The 20,365-nt window shown below is 44.5% G+C and overlaps 1 protein-coding gene across 4 annotated transcripts in view; it reads left to right on the top strand.

Annotated features, from left to right (window-relative positions):
* Positions 1 to 20,365, top strand: part of LOC129827460 (probable E3 ubiquitin-protein ligase MID2) — a 321,932-nt gene that overhangs the window by 239,097 nt on the left and 62,470 nt on the right. For all 4 annotated transcript variants that reach the window (XM_055888340.1, XM_055888339.1, XM_055888342.1 and 1 more), the window contains one exon: positions 19,456 to 19,563. In XM_055888340.1, the coding sequence (XP_055744315.1) occupies positions 19,456 to 19,563 (108 nt within the window). The remainder of the gene's footprint in view (positions 1 to 19,455; positions 19,564 to 20,365) is intronic.

Here is a 20,365-nt window from a genome sequence, read left to right as displayed (position 1 = left end):
CAGAGTTAGCTGCATGAACAGGGTTGGAGAGCCCGTGGCATACAGTTAGCTTCAGGAACAGGGTTGGAGAGCCCATGGCATACAGAGTTAGCTGCAGTAACAGGGTTGGAGAGCCCGTGACATACAGAGTTAGCTGCAGGAACAGGGTTGGAGAGCCCATGGCATACAGAGTTAGCTTCAGGAACAGGGTTGGAGAGACCGTGGCATACAGAGTTAGCTGCAGGAACAGGGTTGGAGAGCCCGTGGCATACAGAGTTAGCTGCAGGAACAGGGTTGGAGAGCCCGTGGCATACAGAGTTAGCTTCAGGAACAGGGTTGGAGAGCCCGTGGCATACAGAGTTAGCTGCAGGAACAGGGTTGGAGAGCCCGTGGCATACAGAGTTAGCTGCAGGAACAGGGTTGGAGAGCCCGTGGCATACAGAGTTAGCTGCAGGAACAGGGTTGGAGAGCCCGTGGCATAGAGTTAGCTTCAGGAACAGGGTTGGAGAGCCCGTGGCATACAGAGTTAGCTTCAGGAACAGGGTTGGAGAGCCCGTGGCATACAGAGTTAGCTTCAGGAACAGGGTTGGAGAGCCCGTGGCATACAGAGTTAGCTGCAGGAACAGGGTTGGAGAGCCCGTGGCATACAGAGTTAGCTTCAGGAACAGGGTTGGAGAGCCCGTGGCATACAGAGTTAGCTGCAGGAACAGGGTTGGAGAGCCCGTGGCATACAGAGTTAGCTGCAGGAACAGGGTTGGAGAGCCCGTGGCATACAGAGTTAGCTGCAGGAACAGGGTTGGAGAGCCCGTGGCATAGAGTTAGCTTCAGGAACAGGGTTGGAGAGCCCGTGGCATACAGAGTTAGCTTCAGGAACAGGGTTGGAGAGCCCGTGGCATACAGAGTTAGCTTCAGGAACAGGGTTGGAGAGCCCGTGGCATACAGAGTTAGCTGCAGGAACAGGGTTGGAGAGCCCGTGGCATACAGCGTTCGGGTGTAATATCTGAATGCTCCTGAAACAGTGGTTGATGCTTGGAGTGAAATAAACCCAGACATTTCTATATGAAGTCTTGTGTGAAAGCAGAGTTTTTGATGGTTGCCACTGAATAGAGGAGGATCCCAGCAGCTAATATGTTTACGGTAGCTTGTCCGACATGATTGAAAAACGAACACGCCTCCATTCGAGTGCATACGGGAGACATGTCATTTTTCCCCTGCCCCTGTTCCTGCCTATTTGATAATGGTCCATTATACTTTAAATCTAAACTAATTGTACATAATTAGCAAAGAAAAGATTAAATAGAGTCTGATGGGTGTGCGTCCTGCCTAAGAACAGCCCTTAGCCGTGGCCAAATACCACACCCCCTCGGGCCTTATTGCTTAATTATATTCTTCTTACTATAAAATCATATCGTTATAAAATAATGTCACAGGAATTATAAGCATATATTGTCTGCTAAATGAACAAGTCTACAGCCGATGGCACAGAGCACAGCCAGATAACATACAGTAGACCAACTCATATTCTGTTCTTCTGAAATTAATTTTCTTCCTATCATAATGTTTCTTTAGACCTGCCTAAAATAAATAATGCATTTATTGTGATGGTGAATATTAATTAGATGTATTATTGCTTTTTTTTTAAATGTTGATGTTCCAAAGGCAGCTTTTATGCGTGGAGGCTTGGAGATGCTAAACGTGTTTATGTTAATTCATGGTCAACCGGAATGCATTTGCAAGACAATAATTGTCTGACAAAATGTCATGACTTTCACAACCCTAGGTGATTCAGTCAGTAAAATCTGTCAACAGGCAGAGGTGATTCAGTCAGTAAAATCTGTCAACAGGCAGAGGTGATTCAGTCAGTAAAATCTGTCAACAGGCAGAGGTGATTCAGTCAGTAAAATCTGTCAACAGGCAGAGGTGATTCAGTCAGTAAAATCTGTCAACAGGCAGAGGTGATTCAGTCAGTAAAATCTGTCAACAGGCAGAGGTGATTCAGTCAGTAAAATCTGTCAACAGGCAGAGGTGATTCAGTCAGTAAAATCTGTCAACAGGCAGAGGTGATTCAGTCAGTAAAATCTGTCAACAGGCAGAGGTGATTCAGTCAGTAAAATCTGTCAACAGGCAGAGGTGATTCAGTCAGTAAAATCTGTCAACAGGCAGAGGTGATTCAGTCAGTAAAATCTGTCAACAGGTAGAGGTGAGACAGTCTCAGTCATATCTGTCAACAGGTGAAGGTGAGTCAGTCAGTCAGATCTGTCAACAGGTGAAGGTGAGTCAGTCAGTCAGATCTGTCAACAGGTGAAGGTGAGTCAGATTCTCTGCAACTACAAAAATTCCCAGGGTTTCCAGATGGCTCCGGAACCAAAACAATGATATCTTTGATCTCATTCCAGTCAGATTCCACTGTTATATCAGGTTGACATTACATTATTTAATACGCCTTGCTTATTCCCTCCTACAGTGCCTACATTCCCCCAATTGCAAAATTTCACATCACAGATACTGCTGGTAGGCATCTGAATGCAATGCCTTGTGGGGAATCTTCCAACTGGGAAACAGTATTGAACTTTGGTGTATCTGCTGATGTCTCTGTTAAGTGTGTCCTGTGGTGGTAAATCTGTAATCAACAGTCAGAGTCAGAGAGACAGGAGCGAGTAAATACTGATGACTAAGTAAAATGGTGTCCATGAGAGAACAACCCTCCATTTTAACATTGGACAGAAACTCCATTTACAAATCTCTATCTCTGCACAGCTTCAACCAATGAGGAGGGACAGTGTCAGGCTAAGCATCAAGGATAGAGCCAGCCACGGTTCAGGGTGGAAGTGTATGTCTGTCTGTGCACGTCTGTCAGTCCGTCCGTCCCCAGAGCTGAGGGAACTGAGCTGTATAATCAATCGAGGGATATTGGTTTGTTAATGACATCTCAGGCTGCTTGAGTAGTGATGCTGTCCAATATTTACCATCTCAGGCTTCTAGAGGAGTGATGCTGTCCAATATTTACCATCTCAGGCTGCTAGAGTAGTGATGCTGTCCAATATTTACCATCTCAGGCTTTTAGAGTAGTGATGCTGTCCAATATTTACCATGTCGGGCTTCTAGAGTAGTGATGCTGTCCAATATTTACCATCTCAGGCTTCTAGAGTAGTGATGCTGTCCAATATTTACCATCTCAGGCTTCTAGAGTAGTGATGCTGTCCAATATTTACCATCTCAGGCTTCTAGATGAGTGATGCTGTCCAATATTTACCATCTCAGGCTGCTAGAGTAGTGATGCTGTCCAATATTTACCATCTCCGGCTGCTAGAGTAGTGATGCTGTCCAATATTTACCATCTCAGGCTGCTAGAGTAGTAATGCTGTCCAATATTTACCATCTCAGGCTGCTAGAGTAGTAATGCTGTCCAATATTTACCATCTCAGGCTTCTAGAGTAGTGATGCTGTCCAATATTTACCATCTCAGGCTTCTAGAGGAGTGATGCTGTCCAATATTTACCATCTCAGGCTTCTAGAGTAGTGATGCTGTCCAATATTTACCATCTCAGGCTTCTAGAGGAGTGATGCTGTACAATATTTACCATCTCCGGCTTCTAGAGGAGTGATGTAGCCAGCTGTCCAATATTTACCATCTCAGGCTTCTAGAGTAGTGATGCTGTCCAATATTTACCATCTCAGGCTTCTAGAGGAGTGATGCTGTACAATATTTACCATCTCAGGATTCTAGAGTAGTGATGCTGTCCAATATTTACCATCTCAGGCTTCTAGAGGAGTGACGCTGTCCAATATTTACCATCTCAGGCTTCTAGAGTAGTGATGCTGTCCAATATTTACCATCTCAGGCTTCTAGAGTAGTGATGCTGTCCAATATTTACCATCTCAGGCTGCTAGAGCAGTGATGCTGTCCAATATTTACCATCTCAGGCTGCTAGAGTAGTGATGCTGTCAAATATTTACTATCTCAGGCTTCTAGAGTAGTGATGCTGTCCAATATTTACTATCTCAGGCTGCTAGAGTAGTGATGCTGTCCAATATTTACCTCCTGAGTCTGAGGCTGGGACCCAAATGGCACCCTATTCCCTATATAGTGCACTACTTTTGACCAGGGCCCATAGGTAATAGGGGTGCCATTCAGTAATCTCAGAACTATTGAGAACCACACACTGAAACGATGCCTTTTCTTTGGACCTTGACTTTTACAATACCCAGATGCTCTACCTCAAAACCAAAAAAATGACATTCAAACGTTGTCGTGAGATCCTCTCCGTGCTTTCATACAGTAACCTTTCAAAAATGACTATCGTCATCACACCTGGAAGAGGAGTAAGTTCTAGGAGAACTACTTGACCCCGAGTCTGACAAAATGGCCGCTGCGCTGCAGTTTATCATTTGACAATGTTATTTCATAGTCATGAGATCTTCTCTGTACAGTCCCCCGGATCCAGAATGTACTGTATTACACAGAGCCATGAGTGCCGCGGAACTCCCTTCCATCTTATATAGCGCAAGTGAACAGCAAAACCTGGTTTCAAAACACAAATGAAGGTAACACCTCACGGCTGGTTCTGTTCACAGTGACCTTCTGGTTGTGTGTATGTATTGACATGCATGTGGAATTGATAGATACACACACACTACATAGTAATGTTTTTACACTTATTTACATTTTTTTTTTTTTACTATTTTGTCTGTAATGTATTTTTCGTTATGAGTCAGACCCCCAGTAAGACTAGCTGTCGCCATTGGCAGCTAGATCCTAATAAATGAAGTAAAAATAACCTTTTAAAGGTGGCAGCCATTATAACTCAAAAAAAGGACTTAATTTTACCTTAGAAACAGCTATTAGTAAGAACTGTCACAAGGAGAGACTTCACCTCACCTTGTTATAAGGAAGGTTGCTATTTCAGCACTCCAGCTTTGGAGTAGATCAAGGTCTTGGAGTTTTGTACAGCACTGCAAGTGGCTGCAGGCTATCAGTCCTCACCTGAAGTAGCCTCAACTGTTTGCTGAGGAGTTATTTATCTCCCGGCCTGTTCCCAACAACAACCTTTCATTTCAGTTATATTCTCTCCCAGTCTGTTCCCAGTGAAGTCTTTCATTCGAAGGGTTAGCGATTTAAGGAGAGGGTGACAGGGTCGGCTGGACAGAGATATAGATCACTAGTCAGAGGGTGACAGGGTCAGATATACAGAGATATAGTTCACTAGTCAGAGGGTGACAGGGTCAGATATACAGAGATATAGATCACTATTCAGAGGGTGACAGGGTCAGCTATACAGAGATATAGACCACTAGTCAGAGGGTGACTGGGTCAGATATACAGAGATATAGATCACTAGTCAGAGGGTGACAGGGTCAGATATACAGAGATATAGTTCACTAGTCAGAGGGTGACAGGGTCAGATATACAGAGATATAGTTCACTAGTCAGAGGGTGACAGGGTCGGCTGGACAGAGATATAGATCACTAGTCAGAGGGTGACAGGGTCAGATATACAGAGATATAGTTCACTAGTCAGAGGGTGACAGGGTCGGCTGGACAGAGATATAGATCACTAGTCAGAGGGTGACAGGTGTCAGATATACAGAGATATAGATCACTAGTCAGAGGGTGACAGGTGTCAGATATATAGAGATATAGATCACTAGTCAGAGGGTGACAGGGTCAGATATACAGAGATATAGATCTCTGTGTTATGGAGAACCACAGGATTCATTCAAATCAAATCAAGTTTATTTTATATAGCCCTTCGTACATCAGCTAATATCTCGAAGTGCTGTACAGAAACCCAGCCTAAAACCCCAAACAGCAAGCAATGCAGGTGTAGAAGCACGGTGGCTAGGAAAAACTCCCTAGAAAGGCCAAAACCTAGGAAGAAACCTAGAGAGGAACCAGGCTATGAGGGTTGGCCAGTCCTCTTCTGGTTGTGCTGGGTGGAGATTATAACAGAACATGGCCAAGATGTTCAAAATGTTCATAAGTGACAAGCATGGTCAAATAATAATCAGGAATAAATGTCAGTTGGCTTTTCATAGCCGATCATTAAGAGTTGAAAACAGCAGGTCTGGGACAGGTAGGGGTTCCATAACCGCAGGCAGAACAGTTGAAACTGGAATAGCAGCAAGGCCAGGTGGACTGGGGACAGAAATCAATCAATCAATCAATCAAGTTTATTTTATATAGCCCTTTGTACATCAGCTAATATCTCGAAGTGCTGTACAGAGACCCAGCCTAAAACCCCAAACAGCTAGAATGCAGGTGAAGAAGCACAGTAGCTAGGAAAAACACCCTAGAAAGGCCAAAACCTAGGAAGAAACCTAGAGAGGAACCAGGCTATGAGGGGTGGCCAGTCCTCTTCTGGCTGTGCCGGGTGGAGATTTTAACAGAACTATGCCAAGATGTTCAAAAATGTTCATAAGTGACAAGCATGGTCAAATAATAATCATGGATAAATGTCAGTTGGCTTTTCATAGCCGATCATTTAGAGTTGAAAGCAGCAGGTCTGGGACAGGTAGGGGTTCCATAACCGCAGGCAGAACAGTTGAAACTGGAACAGCAGCAAGGCCAGGTGGACTGGGGACAGCAAGGAGTCATCATGCCCGGTAGTCCTGACGTATGGTCCTAGGGCTCAGGTTCTCCGAGAGAGAGAAAGAAAGAGAGAGAGAAGGAGAGAATTAGAGAGAGCATACTTAAATTCACACAGGACACTGGATAAGACAGAAGAAGTACTCCAGATATAACCAACTGACCCTAGCCCCCCGACACATAAACTACTGCAGCATAACTACTGGAGGCTGAGACAGGAGGGGTCAGGAGACACTGTGGCCCCATCCGATGATACCCCCGGACAGGGCCAAACAGGAAGGATATAACCCCACCCACTTTGCCAAAGCACAGCCCCCGCACCACTAGAGGGATATCTTCAACCACCAACTTACAATCCTGAGACAAGGCCGAGTATAGCCCACAAAGATCTCCACCACAGCACAAACCAAGGGGGGGCGCCAACCCAGACAGGAAGATCACGTCACTAACTCAACCCACTCAAGTGACGCACCCCTCCTAGGGACGGCATGAAAGAGCACCAGTAAGCCAGTAACTCAGCCCCTGTAATAGGGTTAGAGGCAGAGAATCCCAGTGGAGAGAGGGGAACCGGCCAGGCAGAGACAGCAAGGGCGGTTCGTTGCTCCAGATCCTTTCCGTTCACCTTCACACTCCTGGGCCAGACTACACTCAATCATATGACCTACTGAAGAGATAAGTCTTCAGTAAAGACTTAAAGGTTGAGAACGAGTCTGCGTCTCTCACATGGGTAGGCAGACCGTTCCATAAAAATGGAGATCTATAAGAGAAAGCCCTGCCTCCAGCTGTTTGCTTAGAAATTCTAGGGACAATTAGGAGGCCTGCGTCTTGTGACCGTAGCATACGTGTAGGTATGTACGGCAGGACCAACTCGGAAAGATAGGTAGGAGCAAGCCCATGTAACGCTTTGTAGGTTAGCAGTAAAACCTTGAAATCAGCCCTTGCCTTAACAGGAAGCCAGTGTAGGGAAGCTAGCACTGGAGTAATATGTTAAAATTTCTTGGTTCTCGTCAGGATTCTAGCAGCCGTATTTAGCACTAACTGAAGTTTATTTAGTGCTTTATCCGGGTAGCCGGAAAGTAGAGCATTGCAGTAGTCTAACCTAGAAGTAACAAATGCATGGATTCATTTTTCTGCATCATTTTTGGACAGAAAATTTCAGATTTTTGCAATGTTACGTAGATGGAAAAAAGCTGTCCTTGAAACAGTCTTGATATGTTCGTCAAAAGAGAGATCAGGGTCAAGAGTAACGCCGAGGTTCTTCACAGTTTTTTTTTAGACGACTTTACAACCATCAAGATTAATTGTCAGATTTAACAGAAGATCTCTTTGTTTCTTGGGACTTCCTTATGTCTGAAACACAGGCTTCTACCGAGGGCAATTTTGGGGCTTCACCATGTTTCATTGAAATGTACAGCTGTGTGTCATCCGCATAGCAGTGAAAGTTAACATTATGTTTTCGAATAACATCCCCAAGAGGTAAAATATATAGAGAAAACAATAGTGGTCCTAAAACCGAACCTTGAGGAACACCGAAATGTACAGTTGATTTGTCAGAGGACAAACCATTCACAGAGACAAACTGATATCTTTCCGACAGATAAGATCTAAACCAGGCCAGAACTTGTCCGTGTAGACCAATTTGGGTTTCCAGTCTCTCCAAAAGAATGTGGTGATCGATGGTGTCAAAGGCAGCACTAAGGTCTAGTAGCACGAGGACAGATGCAGAGCCTCAGTCTGACGCCATTAAAAGGTCATTTACCACCTTCACAAGTGCAGTCTCAGTGCTATGATGGGGTCTAAAACCAGACTGAAGCATTTCGTATACATTGTTTGTCTTCAGGAAGGCAGTGAGTTGCTGCGCAACAGCTTTTTCTAACATTTTTGAGAGGAATGGAAGAATCGATATAGGCCGATAGTTTTTTATATTTTCCGGGTGAAGGTTTGGCTTTTTCAAGAGAGGCTTTATTACTGCCACTTTTAGTGAGTTTGGTACACATCCGGTGGATAGAGAGCCATTTATTATGTTCAACATAGGAGGGCCAAGCACATGAAGCAGCTCTTTCAGTAGTTTAGTTGGAATAGGATCCAGTATGCAGCTTGAAGGTTTAGAGGCCATGATTATTTTCATCATTGTGTCAAGAGATATAGTACTAAAATACTTAAGTGTCTCTCCCGATCCCAGGCCCTGGCAGAGCTGTGCAGATCCAGGACAGCTAAGCCCTGGAGGAATACGCAGATTTCAAGAGGAGTCCGTAATTTGCTTTCTAATGATCATGATCTTTTCCTCAAAGAAGTTCATGAATTTATTACTGCTGAAGTGAAAGCCATCCTCTCTTGGGGAATGCTGCTTTTTAGTTAGCTTTGCAACAGTATCAAAAATAAATTTTGGATTGCTCTTATTTTCCTCAATTAAGTTGGAAAAGTAGGATGATCGAGCAGCAGTGAGGGCTCTTCGATACTGCACGGTACTGTCTTTCCAAGCTAGTCGGAAGACTTCCAGTTTGGTGTGGCGCCATTTCCGTTCCAATTTTCTGGAAGCTTGCTTCAGAGCTCGGGTTTTTTCTGTATACCAGGGAGCTAGTTTCTAATGACAAATGTTTTTCGTTTTTAGGGGTGCAACTGCTTCTAGGGTATTGCGCAAGGTTAAATTGAGTTCCTCAGTTAGGTGGTTAACTGATTTTTGTCCTCTGACGTCCTTGGGTAGGCAGAAGGAGTCTGGAAGGGCATCAAGGAATTTTTGTGTTGTCTGAGAATTTATAGCAAGACTTTTGATGCTCCTTGGTTGGGGTCTGAGCAGATTATTTGTTGCGATTGCAAACGTAATAAAATGGTGGTCCGATAGTCCAGGATTATGAGGAAAAACATTAAGATTTACAACATTTATTCCATGGGACAAAACTAGGTCCAGAGTATGACTGTGGCAGTGAGTAGGTCCAGAGACATGTTGGACAAAACCCACTGAGTCGATGATGGCTCCGAAAGCCTTTTGGAGTTGGTCTGTGGACTTCTCCATATGAATATTAAAACCACCAAAAATTAGAATATGATCTGCTATGACTACAAGGTCCGATAGGAATTCAGGGAACTCAGTGAGGAACGCTGTATATGGCCCAGGAGGCCTGTAAACAGTAGCTATAAAAAGTGATTGAGTAGGCTGCATAGATTTCATGACTAGAAGCTCAAAAGACGAAAACGTCTTTTTTTTTTTTTTTGTAAATTGAAATTTGCTATCGTAAATGTTAGCAACACCTCCGTCTTTGCGGGATGCACGGGGGATATGGTCACTAGTGTAACCAGGAGGTGAGGCCTCATTTAACACAGTAAATTCATCAGGTTTAAGCCATGTTTCAGTCAGGCCAATCACATCAAGATTATGATCAGTTAATTGACTATAACTGCCTTTGAAGTGAGGGATCTAACATTAAGTAACCCTATTTTGAGATGTGAGGTATCACGATCTCTTTCAATAATGGCAGGAATGGAGGAGGTCTTTATCCTAATGAGATTGCTAAGGCGAACACCGCCATGTTTAGTTTTGCCCAACCTAGGTCGAGGCACAGACACAGTCTCAATGGGGATGGCTGAGCTGACTACACTGGCTATGCTAGTGGCAGACTCCACTAAGCTGGCAGGTTGGCTAACAGCCTGCTGCCTGGCCTGCATCCTATTTCATTGTGGAGCTAGAGGAGTTAGAGCCCTGTCTATGTTGGTAGATAAGACGAGAGCACCCCTCCAGCTAGGATGGAGTCCGTCACTCCTCAGCAGGTCAGGCTTGGTCCTGTTTGTGGGTGAGTCCCAGAAAGAGGGCCAATTATCTACAAATTCTATCTTTTGGGAGGGGCAGAAAACAGTTTTCAACCAGCGATTGAGTTGTGAGACTCTGCTGTAGAGCTCATCACTCCCCCTAACTGGGAGGGGGCCAGAGACAATTTCTCGATGCCGACACATCTTTCTAGCTGATTGACACGCTAAAGCTATGTTGTGCTTGGTGACCTCTGACTGTTTCATCCTAACATCGTTGGTGCCGACGTGGATAACAATATCTCTATACTCTCTACACTCGCCAGTTTTAGCTTTAGCCAGCACCATCTTCAGATTAGCCTTAACGTCGGTAGCCCTGCCCCCTGGTAAACAGTGTATGATCGCTGGGTGATCGCTGGGTGATTCGTTTTAAGTCTAATACTGCGGGTAATGGAGTCGCCAATGACTAGGGTTTTCAATTTGTCAGAGCTAATGGTGGGAGCCTTCGGCGTCTCAGACCCCGTAACGGGAGGAGTAGAGACAAGAGAAGACTCGGCCTCAGACTCCGACTCGCTACTTAATGGGGAAAACCGGTTGAAGTTTCTGTCGGCTGAATGAGCGACACCAGTTGAGCATTCCTACAGCATTTCCCTCCAGAAGCCATGAGAAAGTTGTCCGGCTGCGGGGACTGTGCGGGGGGTTTATACTAACGTTACTATCTGTACTTACTGGTGGCACAGACGCTGTTTCATCCTTTCCTACACTGAAATTACCCTTGCCTAACGATTGCGTCTGAAGCTGGGCTTGCAGCACAGCTATCCTCGCCGTAAGGAGTTCGTTCTCCTGTATAATATGAGTACAGCGACTGCAATTAGAAGACATCATGTTAATGTTACTACTTAGTTTCGGCTTTTAAAAGTGCTGACGAACCATGTCCAGATAAAGCGTCCGGAGGGAAAAAAGTTGTGATGGAAAAACAAAAAATATAAACGGTAATTAAAAAGAAAAAAAAAACGTAAAGTTGTCAGCTAGCAAAGTAAGGTTGGCAACAAAACGCACAGCAACACGTCTGCAAATTCAGGCATAATCCCTCCTGCTCCTTCAGACCATCAGATTAAATTATGGAGAGAAAACTGTCCATAAAAAGTGTTTGTCTTCCCTCCACTTCTCCCCTGTCTCCCAACCTCCACTTCTCCCCTATCTCCCAACCTCCACATCTCCCCTGTCTCCACACCTCCACATCTCCCCTGTCTCCCAACCTCCACATCTCCCCTGTCTCCCAACCTCCACTTCTCCCCTGTCTCCCAACCTCCACATCTCCCCTGTCTCCCAACCTCCACATCTCCCCTATCTCCCAACCTCCACATCTCCCCTGTCTCCCAACCTCCACATCTCCCCTGTCTCCCAACCTCCACATCTCCCCTGTCTCCCAACCTCCACATCTCCCCTGTCTACCAACCTCCACATCTCCCCTGTCTCCCAACCTCCACATCTCCCCTGTCTCCCAACCTCCACATCTCCCCTGTCTACCAACCTCCACATCTCCCCTGTCTACCAACCTCCACATCTCCCCTGTCTCCCAACCTCCACTTCTCCACTGTCTCCCAACCTCCACATCTCCCCTGTCTACCAACCTCCACATCTCCCCTGTCTCCCAACCTCCACTTCTCCACTGTCTACCAACCTCCACATCTCCCCTGTCTACCAACCTCCACATCTCCCCTGTCTCCCAACCTCCACTTCTCCACTGTCTCCCAACTTGTGTCCTCCTCCTCTGCCTACATACAGATACGGCTTAGCAACAATCTGTTCCTCTTCTATTCATAATGAATGATTTAGCTATGCGACCGACTTGGCCATGAAGAGAACGTGTTAAAACAAACTGTTAAAAGCTCATTATCAATGTAAAAAATTAATTGACTTATGGATGCTAGTTGCTAGCTATTCTCTGGTGTGATGTTTGTGTGAAACGCTTGGTTATTCTGAAGAGAACCATAGTATACCTTCTGTGGGGTAATGCTAATGCACTACGCTAATGAAAATTGTGTGTGTGTGTGTGTGTGTGTGTGTGTGTGTGTGTGTGTGTGTGTGTGTGTGTGTGTGTGTGTGTGTGTGTGTGTGTGTGTGTGTGTGTGTGTGTGTGTGTGTGTTTCTGTTTCTTCCCAGAAGCCTCCCTGCTAGGAGGAGATAGGAGAGTGCTTTGTCTCTGTTCTGTAACACTTCATGCAGGGAGAAAGGAGGGAGAAGCACAGCTCACTAATAATGCATCACAACAACAGAGGACTGACTGGCTGCATGGGGCGCTATACAGTTCTGGTGTGACCTGGATTTTTCTGTTGTTGCTGCATTGCATACAGTTATCTCTCTCCAAGATGATATGATCACAACGAGGACTGTGAATCTGCCGGTGGGTTCTATGGTGGTGGCATAGCAATGCTGCTTTCAGTTATATCTGCCTTCAGTTATATCTGCCTTCAGTTATATCTGCCTTCAGCTATATCTGCCTTCAGCTATATCTGCCTTCAGTTATATATGCCTTCAGCTATATCTGCCTTCAGCTATATCTGCCTTCAGTTATATCTGCCTTCAGTTATATCTGCCTTCAGTTATACCTGCCTTCAGTTATAGTATATATGCCTTCAGTTATATCTGCCTTCAGCTATATCTGCCTTCAACTATATCTGCCTTCAACTATATCTGCCTTCAGTTATATCTGCCTTCAGTTCTATCTGCCTTCAGTTCTATCTGCCTTCAGTTCTATCTGCCTTCAGTTCTATCTGCCTTCAGTTCTATCTGCCTTCAGTTCTATCTGCCTTCAGTTATACATGCCTTCAGTTATACATGCCTTCAGTTATAGTATATCTGCCTTCAGTTCTATCTGCCTTCAGCTATATCTGCCTTCAGTTCTATCTGCCTTCAGTTCTGTCTGCCTTCAGCTATATCTGCCTTCAGCTGTATCTGCCTTCAGCTCTAGTTTGACAGAGACCCTCATTTATAAGCTGATGATTGTTTTTCTCCAGAGTTTTGTTTTCTTTAACAATAGTTTGAATGTATCTTGGTTTTGTCTGTGTGTTTAGGTTAGATTGTGTTGGTACTATAATCGACTTGGTGATGTGTACAGTACGCTGGATGTTTAGTTGACATATGCCACAGCCATCCATATTTTAACAGATCTCATTGGTCTTTTTGCTGGGGAGTGCAGGACAGGACAGGGAGGTCTCTAGTGACTTGTGGATGTGCACTTAGTCACTTTCTGCATTCTGAATCCTGTTTAATCTGTCAGGCTGGAGGAGAGACCAGCACTAATCACTTCTGTGACAAACATCAGCCTCTAACCATGAATCCTTCGCTCCGTTCTGCTCGCGTTAAAGGCCCAGTCCGCAATTTAAAAAACAACTAAACAAAACAGCAGCTCCCCCACTTGTTTTCTTGCTATAAATCAATTGGTATACATCATTGATTTAAATGATCAAGAACACCTTTAAATAATCACAGAGTGGGCCTTTAAAAGAATCCAGACCCTCATTCTGTTATCTGGGGCTGCGTGCTGTTTCCTTTGTATTCTCCTTCACCTTTTATATATCAGTCTTTCAGCACTTCACACAACACAGTGGGTTACCAGGTGTTCCCCCCCCTGTCTCCCTGTGTGTGAGTAGATATCAGTGTTTTCACTGAGACGTGTTGCTACTGCTGTTGTGGTTTAATGAGAGAGCTGAGATCATCAATAAAACATGATACACCCCGGCCAGCGGGTGTTGTCTGTCTGTCTGTCTCTCTCTGTGTGTGTGTGTGTGTGTGTGTGTGTGTGTGTGTGTGTGTGTGTGTGTGTGTGTGTGTGTGTGTGTGTGTGTGTGTGTGTGTGTGTGTGTGTGTGTGTGTGTGTGTGTGTGTGTGTGTGTGTGTGTGTGTGTGTGTGTGTGTGTGTGTACATGCGTGTGTGTACGTACGTGTTTGTGTACATGCGTGTGTGTACGTACGTGTTTGTGTACATGCGTGTGTGTACGTACGTGTGTGTGTACATGCGTGTGTGTACGTACGTGTGTGTGTACATGCGTGTGTGTGTGTGCGTGTGCGTGTGCGTGTGCGTGTGTGTAGGCATATAAGAGAGAGACCTTGCTGGAGAAGATATGAGAGAACATGATGATAGAGATAAGAGTGATGAGAGAACACCAGACAGACAGACAGACGTACAGAGGTACAGACAGACAGATAGTATTAGGTCCCCTGACAAAAATAAATATTGATTGACCGAAAGACGTCTGTTCTTTCGACCAATCGATTGGTTAAAATTTTAAAACGTGTTTAATAAAATCAACGATATATGCCACAAGAGAACGGGCTCGTGGTAATGGCTGGAGCGGAATCAGTGGTATGGTATATAATAAGTCACACACATGGTTTCCATGGTTTCCATGTGTTTGATGCCATTCCATTTGCTTCGTTCCAGACATTATTATGAGCCGTCCTCCCCTTCAGCAGCCTTCTCTGATATATGCATTGAGCTTGTCTGATGCTTTAACCACACTGTTTGAAGAAATTAGACACAAATGACTCAAGAGGGAGCCAGAGATTCAGATAACCATAAGAGAAAAGCCTTAACATCCATCCTCCTCCTGCTCCTGCTGGCTTCCACAGATTCTGCCATTACTCTCCTGAAGTTGCTTGTAATAGGCAACTTTTCTCATGTTGAACGCCGATTTATCTGACCATTTCTACCCGATCTGCGTGCCAGTTATGGTTTTCATATACACATTTTCGTGGAACGGTTTAATTTAAATTTATAATAACGTCTTCGTATTTTCAAAATCATTTTCACATGGTTAATCAAAATTCTATCTAAATCTAAATGAAAATGATACAAACCTAAAAAGTTACTTCTATTGTCATTACCAGCTGTGTAAAGCCTATAAATAAAACAAATAAAACCATTGCAGCCTGCAGATAGAAAATATCTCGCTAAAAATAAATATCCTATAAATCACATTGGCTAAAACATGGCCTGCTTGCAACCAACTTGAAACATTGTATTAACTTGGATAAGGCTTGAATCTTTCACTAGCAAACTTGCAACATTGTATAAAATATTCTGTCAGTGAATTTGGGACAGACACAGCTGTAGGCTATTTGCGCAAGGGATAAGAAGTAATCAAGTAGGCCTATTTTATGACGTTTCCACTGGATCAGAGCCTGACATTTTTACCTTTCACACTGAGTGGTTATCGAAAGGGAGTGAACTGGAAAGATTTTTCAAATACATTGAGGAACTATTGTCATTCTCAACGGATGTAAAAACACACTTTGTTTGCTTGACGTTTGAGGTGAAGAAAACATTACTTTGAGAAGCTCCACAGCTCATTAGTGGTGGTGCGTTAAGCCAATCAGAAATACTATCAGATCCCCAAATGGCCACATTTATATGTCTACATTTGCGAGCTGGCCAGATAGCCTATAGGCCTACTTCTATGTGTAAATCAGGCCAGGTAGCCTATAGGCCTACTTCGAGGTGTAAATCAGGCCAGGTAGCCTATAGGCCTACTTCGAGGTGTAAATCAGGCCAGGTAGCCTATAGGCCTACTTCTAGATGTAAATCAGGCCAGGTAGCCTATAGACCTACTTCGAGGTGTAAATCAGGCCAGGTAGCCTATAGGCCTACTTCTAGGTGTAAATCAGGCCAGGTAGCCTATAGACCTACTTCTATGTGTGAATCAGGCCAGGTAGCCTATAGGCTTACTTCTAGGTGTAAATCAGGCCAGGTAGCCTATAGGCCTACTTCTAGGTGTAAATCAGGCCAGGTAGCCTATAGACCTACTTCGAGGTGTAAATCAGGCCAGGTAGCCTATAGGCCTACTTCTATGTGTGAATCAGGCCAGGTAGCCTATAGGCCTACTTCTATGTGTGAATCAGGCCAGGTAGCCTATAGGCCTACTTCTAGGTGTAAATCAGGCCAGGTAGCCTATAGACCTACTTCTATGTGTGAATCAGGCCAGGTAGCCTATAGGCTTACTTCTATGTGTGAATCAGGCCAGGTAGCCTATAGCTCTACTTCTAGGTGTAAATCAGGCCAGGTAGCCTATAGGCCTACTTCTATGTGTGAATCAGGCCAGGTAGCCTATAGGCCTACTTCTATGTGTGAATCAGGCCAGGTAGCCTATAGGCTTACTTCTAGGTGTAAATCAGGCCAGGTAGCCTATAGGCTTACTTCTAGGTGTAAATCAGGCCAGGTAGCCTATAGGCTTACTTCTAGGTGTAAATCCGGCCAGGTAGCCTATAGACCTACTTCTATGTGTGAATCAGGCCAGGTAGCCTATAGGCTTACTTCTAGGTGTAAATCAGGCCAGGTAGCCTATAGGCTTACTTCTAGGTGTAAATCAGGCCAGGTAGCCTATAGACCTACTTCTATGTGTGAATCAGGCCAGGTAGCCTATAGGCCTACTTCTAGGTGTAAATCAGGCCAGGTAGCCTATAGACCTACTTCTATGTGTGAATCAGTCCAGGTAGCCTATAGGCTTACTTCTAGGTGTAAATCAGGCCAGGTAGCCTATAGGCTTACTTCTAGGTGTAAATCAGGCCAGGTAGCCTATAGGCCTACTTCTATGTGTAATCAGGTGCGCGTCCTTACTCAACATTGATTGGAACGCTCCAAACAAAAGACACTGACGAAAATTGCAAATTTCGTAACTGGAATGAAATATACCAAATCTTGTTTCTCACAAGTGTAGCATAGGTTGTGCGCTTTGCAAACAATGTGTCTACACCTACAATGAGAATGGTAAAAGACTGGAATAATAAAATATTGAATGCATTAACAGAGATTCCCGCAACCAAACAAACATTGTGGATTAGAAATTATAGGAATTAAGAATGAATCAATGAATGTGCGCAAATTGGCAGGAGAGGACGCTTTCTGGAGAGAGAAGTGCATTGTGCATCTTAGCCACACTCCCCTTCTCCTTGACTGTGCTATCCCTGCGGCCTCTGCAATGATTTAGTCTCAACCTCCGCAATGGATTAGTCTCAACCTCTGCAATGATTTAGTCTCAACCTCTGCAATGATTTAGTCTCAACCTCTGCAATGATTTAGTCTCAACCTCTGCAATGATTTAGTCTCAACCTCTGCAATGATTTAGTCTCAACCTCTGCAATGATTTAGTCTCAACCTCTGCAATGATTTAGTCTCAACCTCTGCAATGATTTAGTCTCAACCTCAGCAATGGATTAGTCTCAACCTCTGCAATGATTTAGTCTCAACCTCTGCAATGATTTAGTCTCAACCTCTGCAATGATTTAGTCTCAACCTCTGCAATGATTTAGTCTCAACCTCCGCAATGATTTAGTCTCAACCTCTGCAATGGATTAGTCTCAGCCTCTGCAATGGATTAGTCTCAACCTCTGCAATGGATTAGTTTCAACCTCTGCAATGGATTAGACTCAACCTCTGCAATGGATTAGACTCAGCCTCCGCAATGAAGGTTGAGACTAAATTCAATTGATTGGCACACACCTGTCTATATAAGGTCCCACAGTTGACAGTGGATGTCAGAACAAAAGCCAAGCCATGAGGTGGAAGGAATTGTACCTAGGGCTCTGAGACAGGGATGCTCCCCATCCAACCTGACAGAGCTTGAGAGGATCTGCAGAGAAGAATGGAAGAAACTCCCCAGATACAGGTGTGCCAAGCATGTAGCATCATACCCAAGAAGACTCGAGGCTGTAATCGCTGACAAAGTTGCTACAACAAAGTACTGCCTCATGATGCCTATTTTGTGAAGTGCACCAGTCCCTCCAGTAGCAAAGCACCCCCACAACATGATGCTGCCGACCGAACTGTTTCGGTCATTATCTTTGTTAATTTTGTTATTTCAGTGTTCATTAAAGAAATATGGACACGTACCACGCTGCACCTTGGTCCGCTCCTTCCAACAGCCGTTACAGATGTATCCCTGGTTCAGATGATAATGATATATCCCTGGTTCAGATGATAATGATGTATCCCTGGTTCAGATGATAATGATATATCCCTGGTTCAGCTGATGATAATGTATCCCTGGTACAGATGATAATAATGTATCCCTGGTTCAGATAATAATGATATATCCCTGGTTCAGCTGATAATGATGTATCCCTGGTTCAGATAATAAGGATATATCCCTGGTTCAGTGTTTCAGTGGGGTTTAGGCAGTAGGATGAGATTTGGTGACACAGGGAGAGAAGATTATTCTGCCTAGTGGATCTGCGTGGTGAATCTGCCATGTTGCTGTGCAGTGATCCACAGTTCTGTTGGAGCATTGCGTCCATCCTTGTTAATTACCAACCTCCGTTAATAAGATCCCTCTTATGGAATTAATGGGGTTTGTGTGTGTGTTTGTGATTAACAAATTTAAGTGGATCTAACTGCTATAATGAGCTTTGTGGAGTGATGATCAGTGTTCGGGGGTGTTATGTATCCATGGTGAACAGTTTTAGACTCTGCAGTTTGATACATAGTCACAACCCTGTATAATAAGAAAATCCCCTTTTTTTAAAGTTCACAGAATATCACATTCTAATCATACATTTATAACGATTCTGTCAAAAGAAATTATGTTTAGACCTGAACATGTGTTACCAAAAACCGCAGATGACAAATTAACGTTCTACCTAAAGCTTGGGTGAAGCCTTGGCTATCACTGAACAGTGTTGTGTTGATCTGAACTCTGTGTAAGTGTTTGTGTTGGCCAGCGTATTAAAGCCTACCTCAGGTGAATACAGCTTGTTGACGAGGTCTCAGCTACAGTGTTGTTGATCTGAACTCTGTGTAAGTGTTTGTGTTGGTCAGCGTATTAAAGCCTACCTCAGGTGAATACAGCTTGTTGACGAGGTCTCAGCTACAGTGTTGTTGATCTGAACCCTGTGTAAGTGTTTGTGTTGGTCAGCGTATTAAAGCCTACCTCAGGTGAACACAGCCGTTGACGAGGTCTCAGCTACAGTGTTGTTGATCTGAACTCTGTGTAAGTGTTTGTGTTGGCCAGCGTATTAAAGCCTACCTCAGGTGAACACAGCCGTTGACGAGGTCTCAGCTACAGTGTTGTGGCTGTTGTTGTTATTTTTTAAACCCTGTGTTAGTGTTTATTTGGACACCATGTTAAAGTGTGCTATGCTTCTGTCCCCAGGTGAACACAGCGATGCACGAGGCCAAGCTAGTGGAGGAGTGTGATGAGCTTGTAGAGATCATACGCCAGAGGAAACAGATCATCGCTGTCAAGATCAAGGAGTCCAAGGTACTGTAGTCTTCTACACACTAACCCTTAATACTATACTGGACCCCTATGGTCCAAGGTAAAGTAGTCTTCTACACACTAACCCTTAATACTATACTGGACCCCTATGGTCCAAGGTACTGTAGTCTTCTACACACTAACCCTTAATACTATACTGGACCCCTATGGTCCAAGGGACGGTAATCCCTGGCTGCGTCTCAAACCATACTCTTCCACTGGCTGCGTCTCCTACCATACTCTTCCACTGGCTGCGTCTCCTACCATACTCTTCCACTGGCTGTGTCTCAAACCATACTCTTCCACTGGCTGCGTTTCAAACCATACTCTTCCACTGGGTGCATCAGAAGTTACACCCTATTCACTACAGAAGTATTCAAAACGGGCAGTTTGTTTACCATTTTCAAAGAGGTTTCGATAGAAGAAGTGAGTGGTGTCTCCAGTCTCTCCTACTACACACGTTAAAAGCTGGATCTAACGTGCGTGCCAGCCTGTCTGAGTCACGGAGACGTCGTAGGTGACAGTTAAAACACTGCATTCACAACGTGTCACTGCAACTGCCACAGTGAGAGAGGGAAGGGGGACTTGTCACACAGCCTGTCACGACACTCCATGGGTGACATCAGAAAAACTGTAGATTGCGAGGTGACGTCTGAGTTTGCAGAAGAAGCATATTTCTTGAGAACATAACTTTTCCCTTTGTCGCAGCTCTGAGTTTAGTAGTGACAGACGTACAGTCATGTGATAGGTCTATGGCACGCGTCTACAGAGAATGGAGAGATAAAGGAGGAGAGGACAACAGGAA

The sequence above is a fragment of the Salvelinus fontinalis genome, chromosome 29, assembly GCF_029448725.1.
Source record: "Salvelinus fontinalis isolate EN_2023a chromosome 29, ASM2944872v1, whole genome shotgun sequence".
NCBI classification, from domain to species: domain Eukaryota; kingdom Metazoa; phylum Chordata; class Actinopteri; order Salmoniformes; family Salmonidae; genus Salvelinus; species Salvelinus fontinalis.
This window is presented reverse-complemented; position numbering and strand designations above follow the sequence as displayed.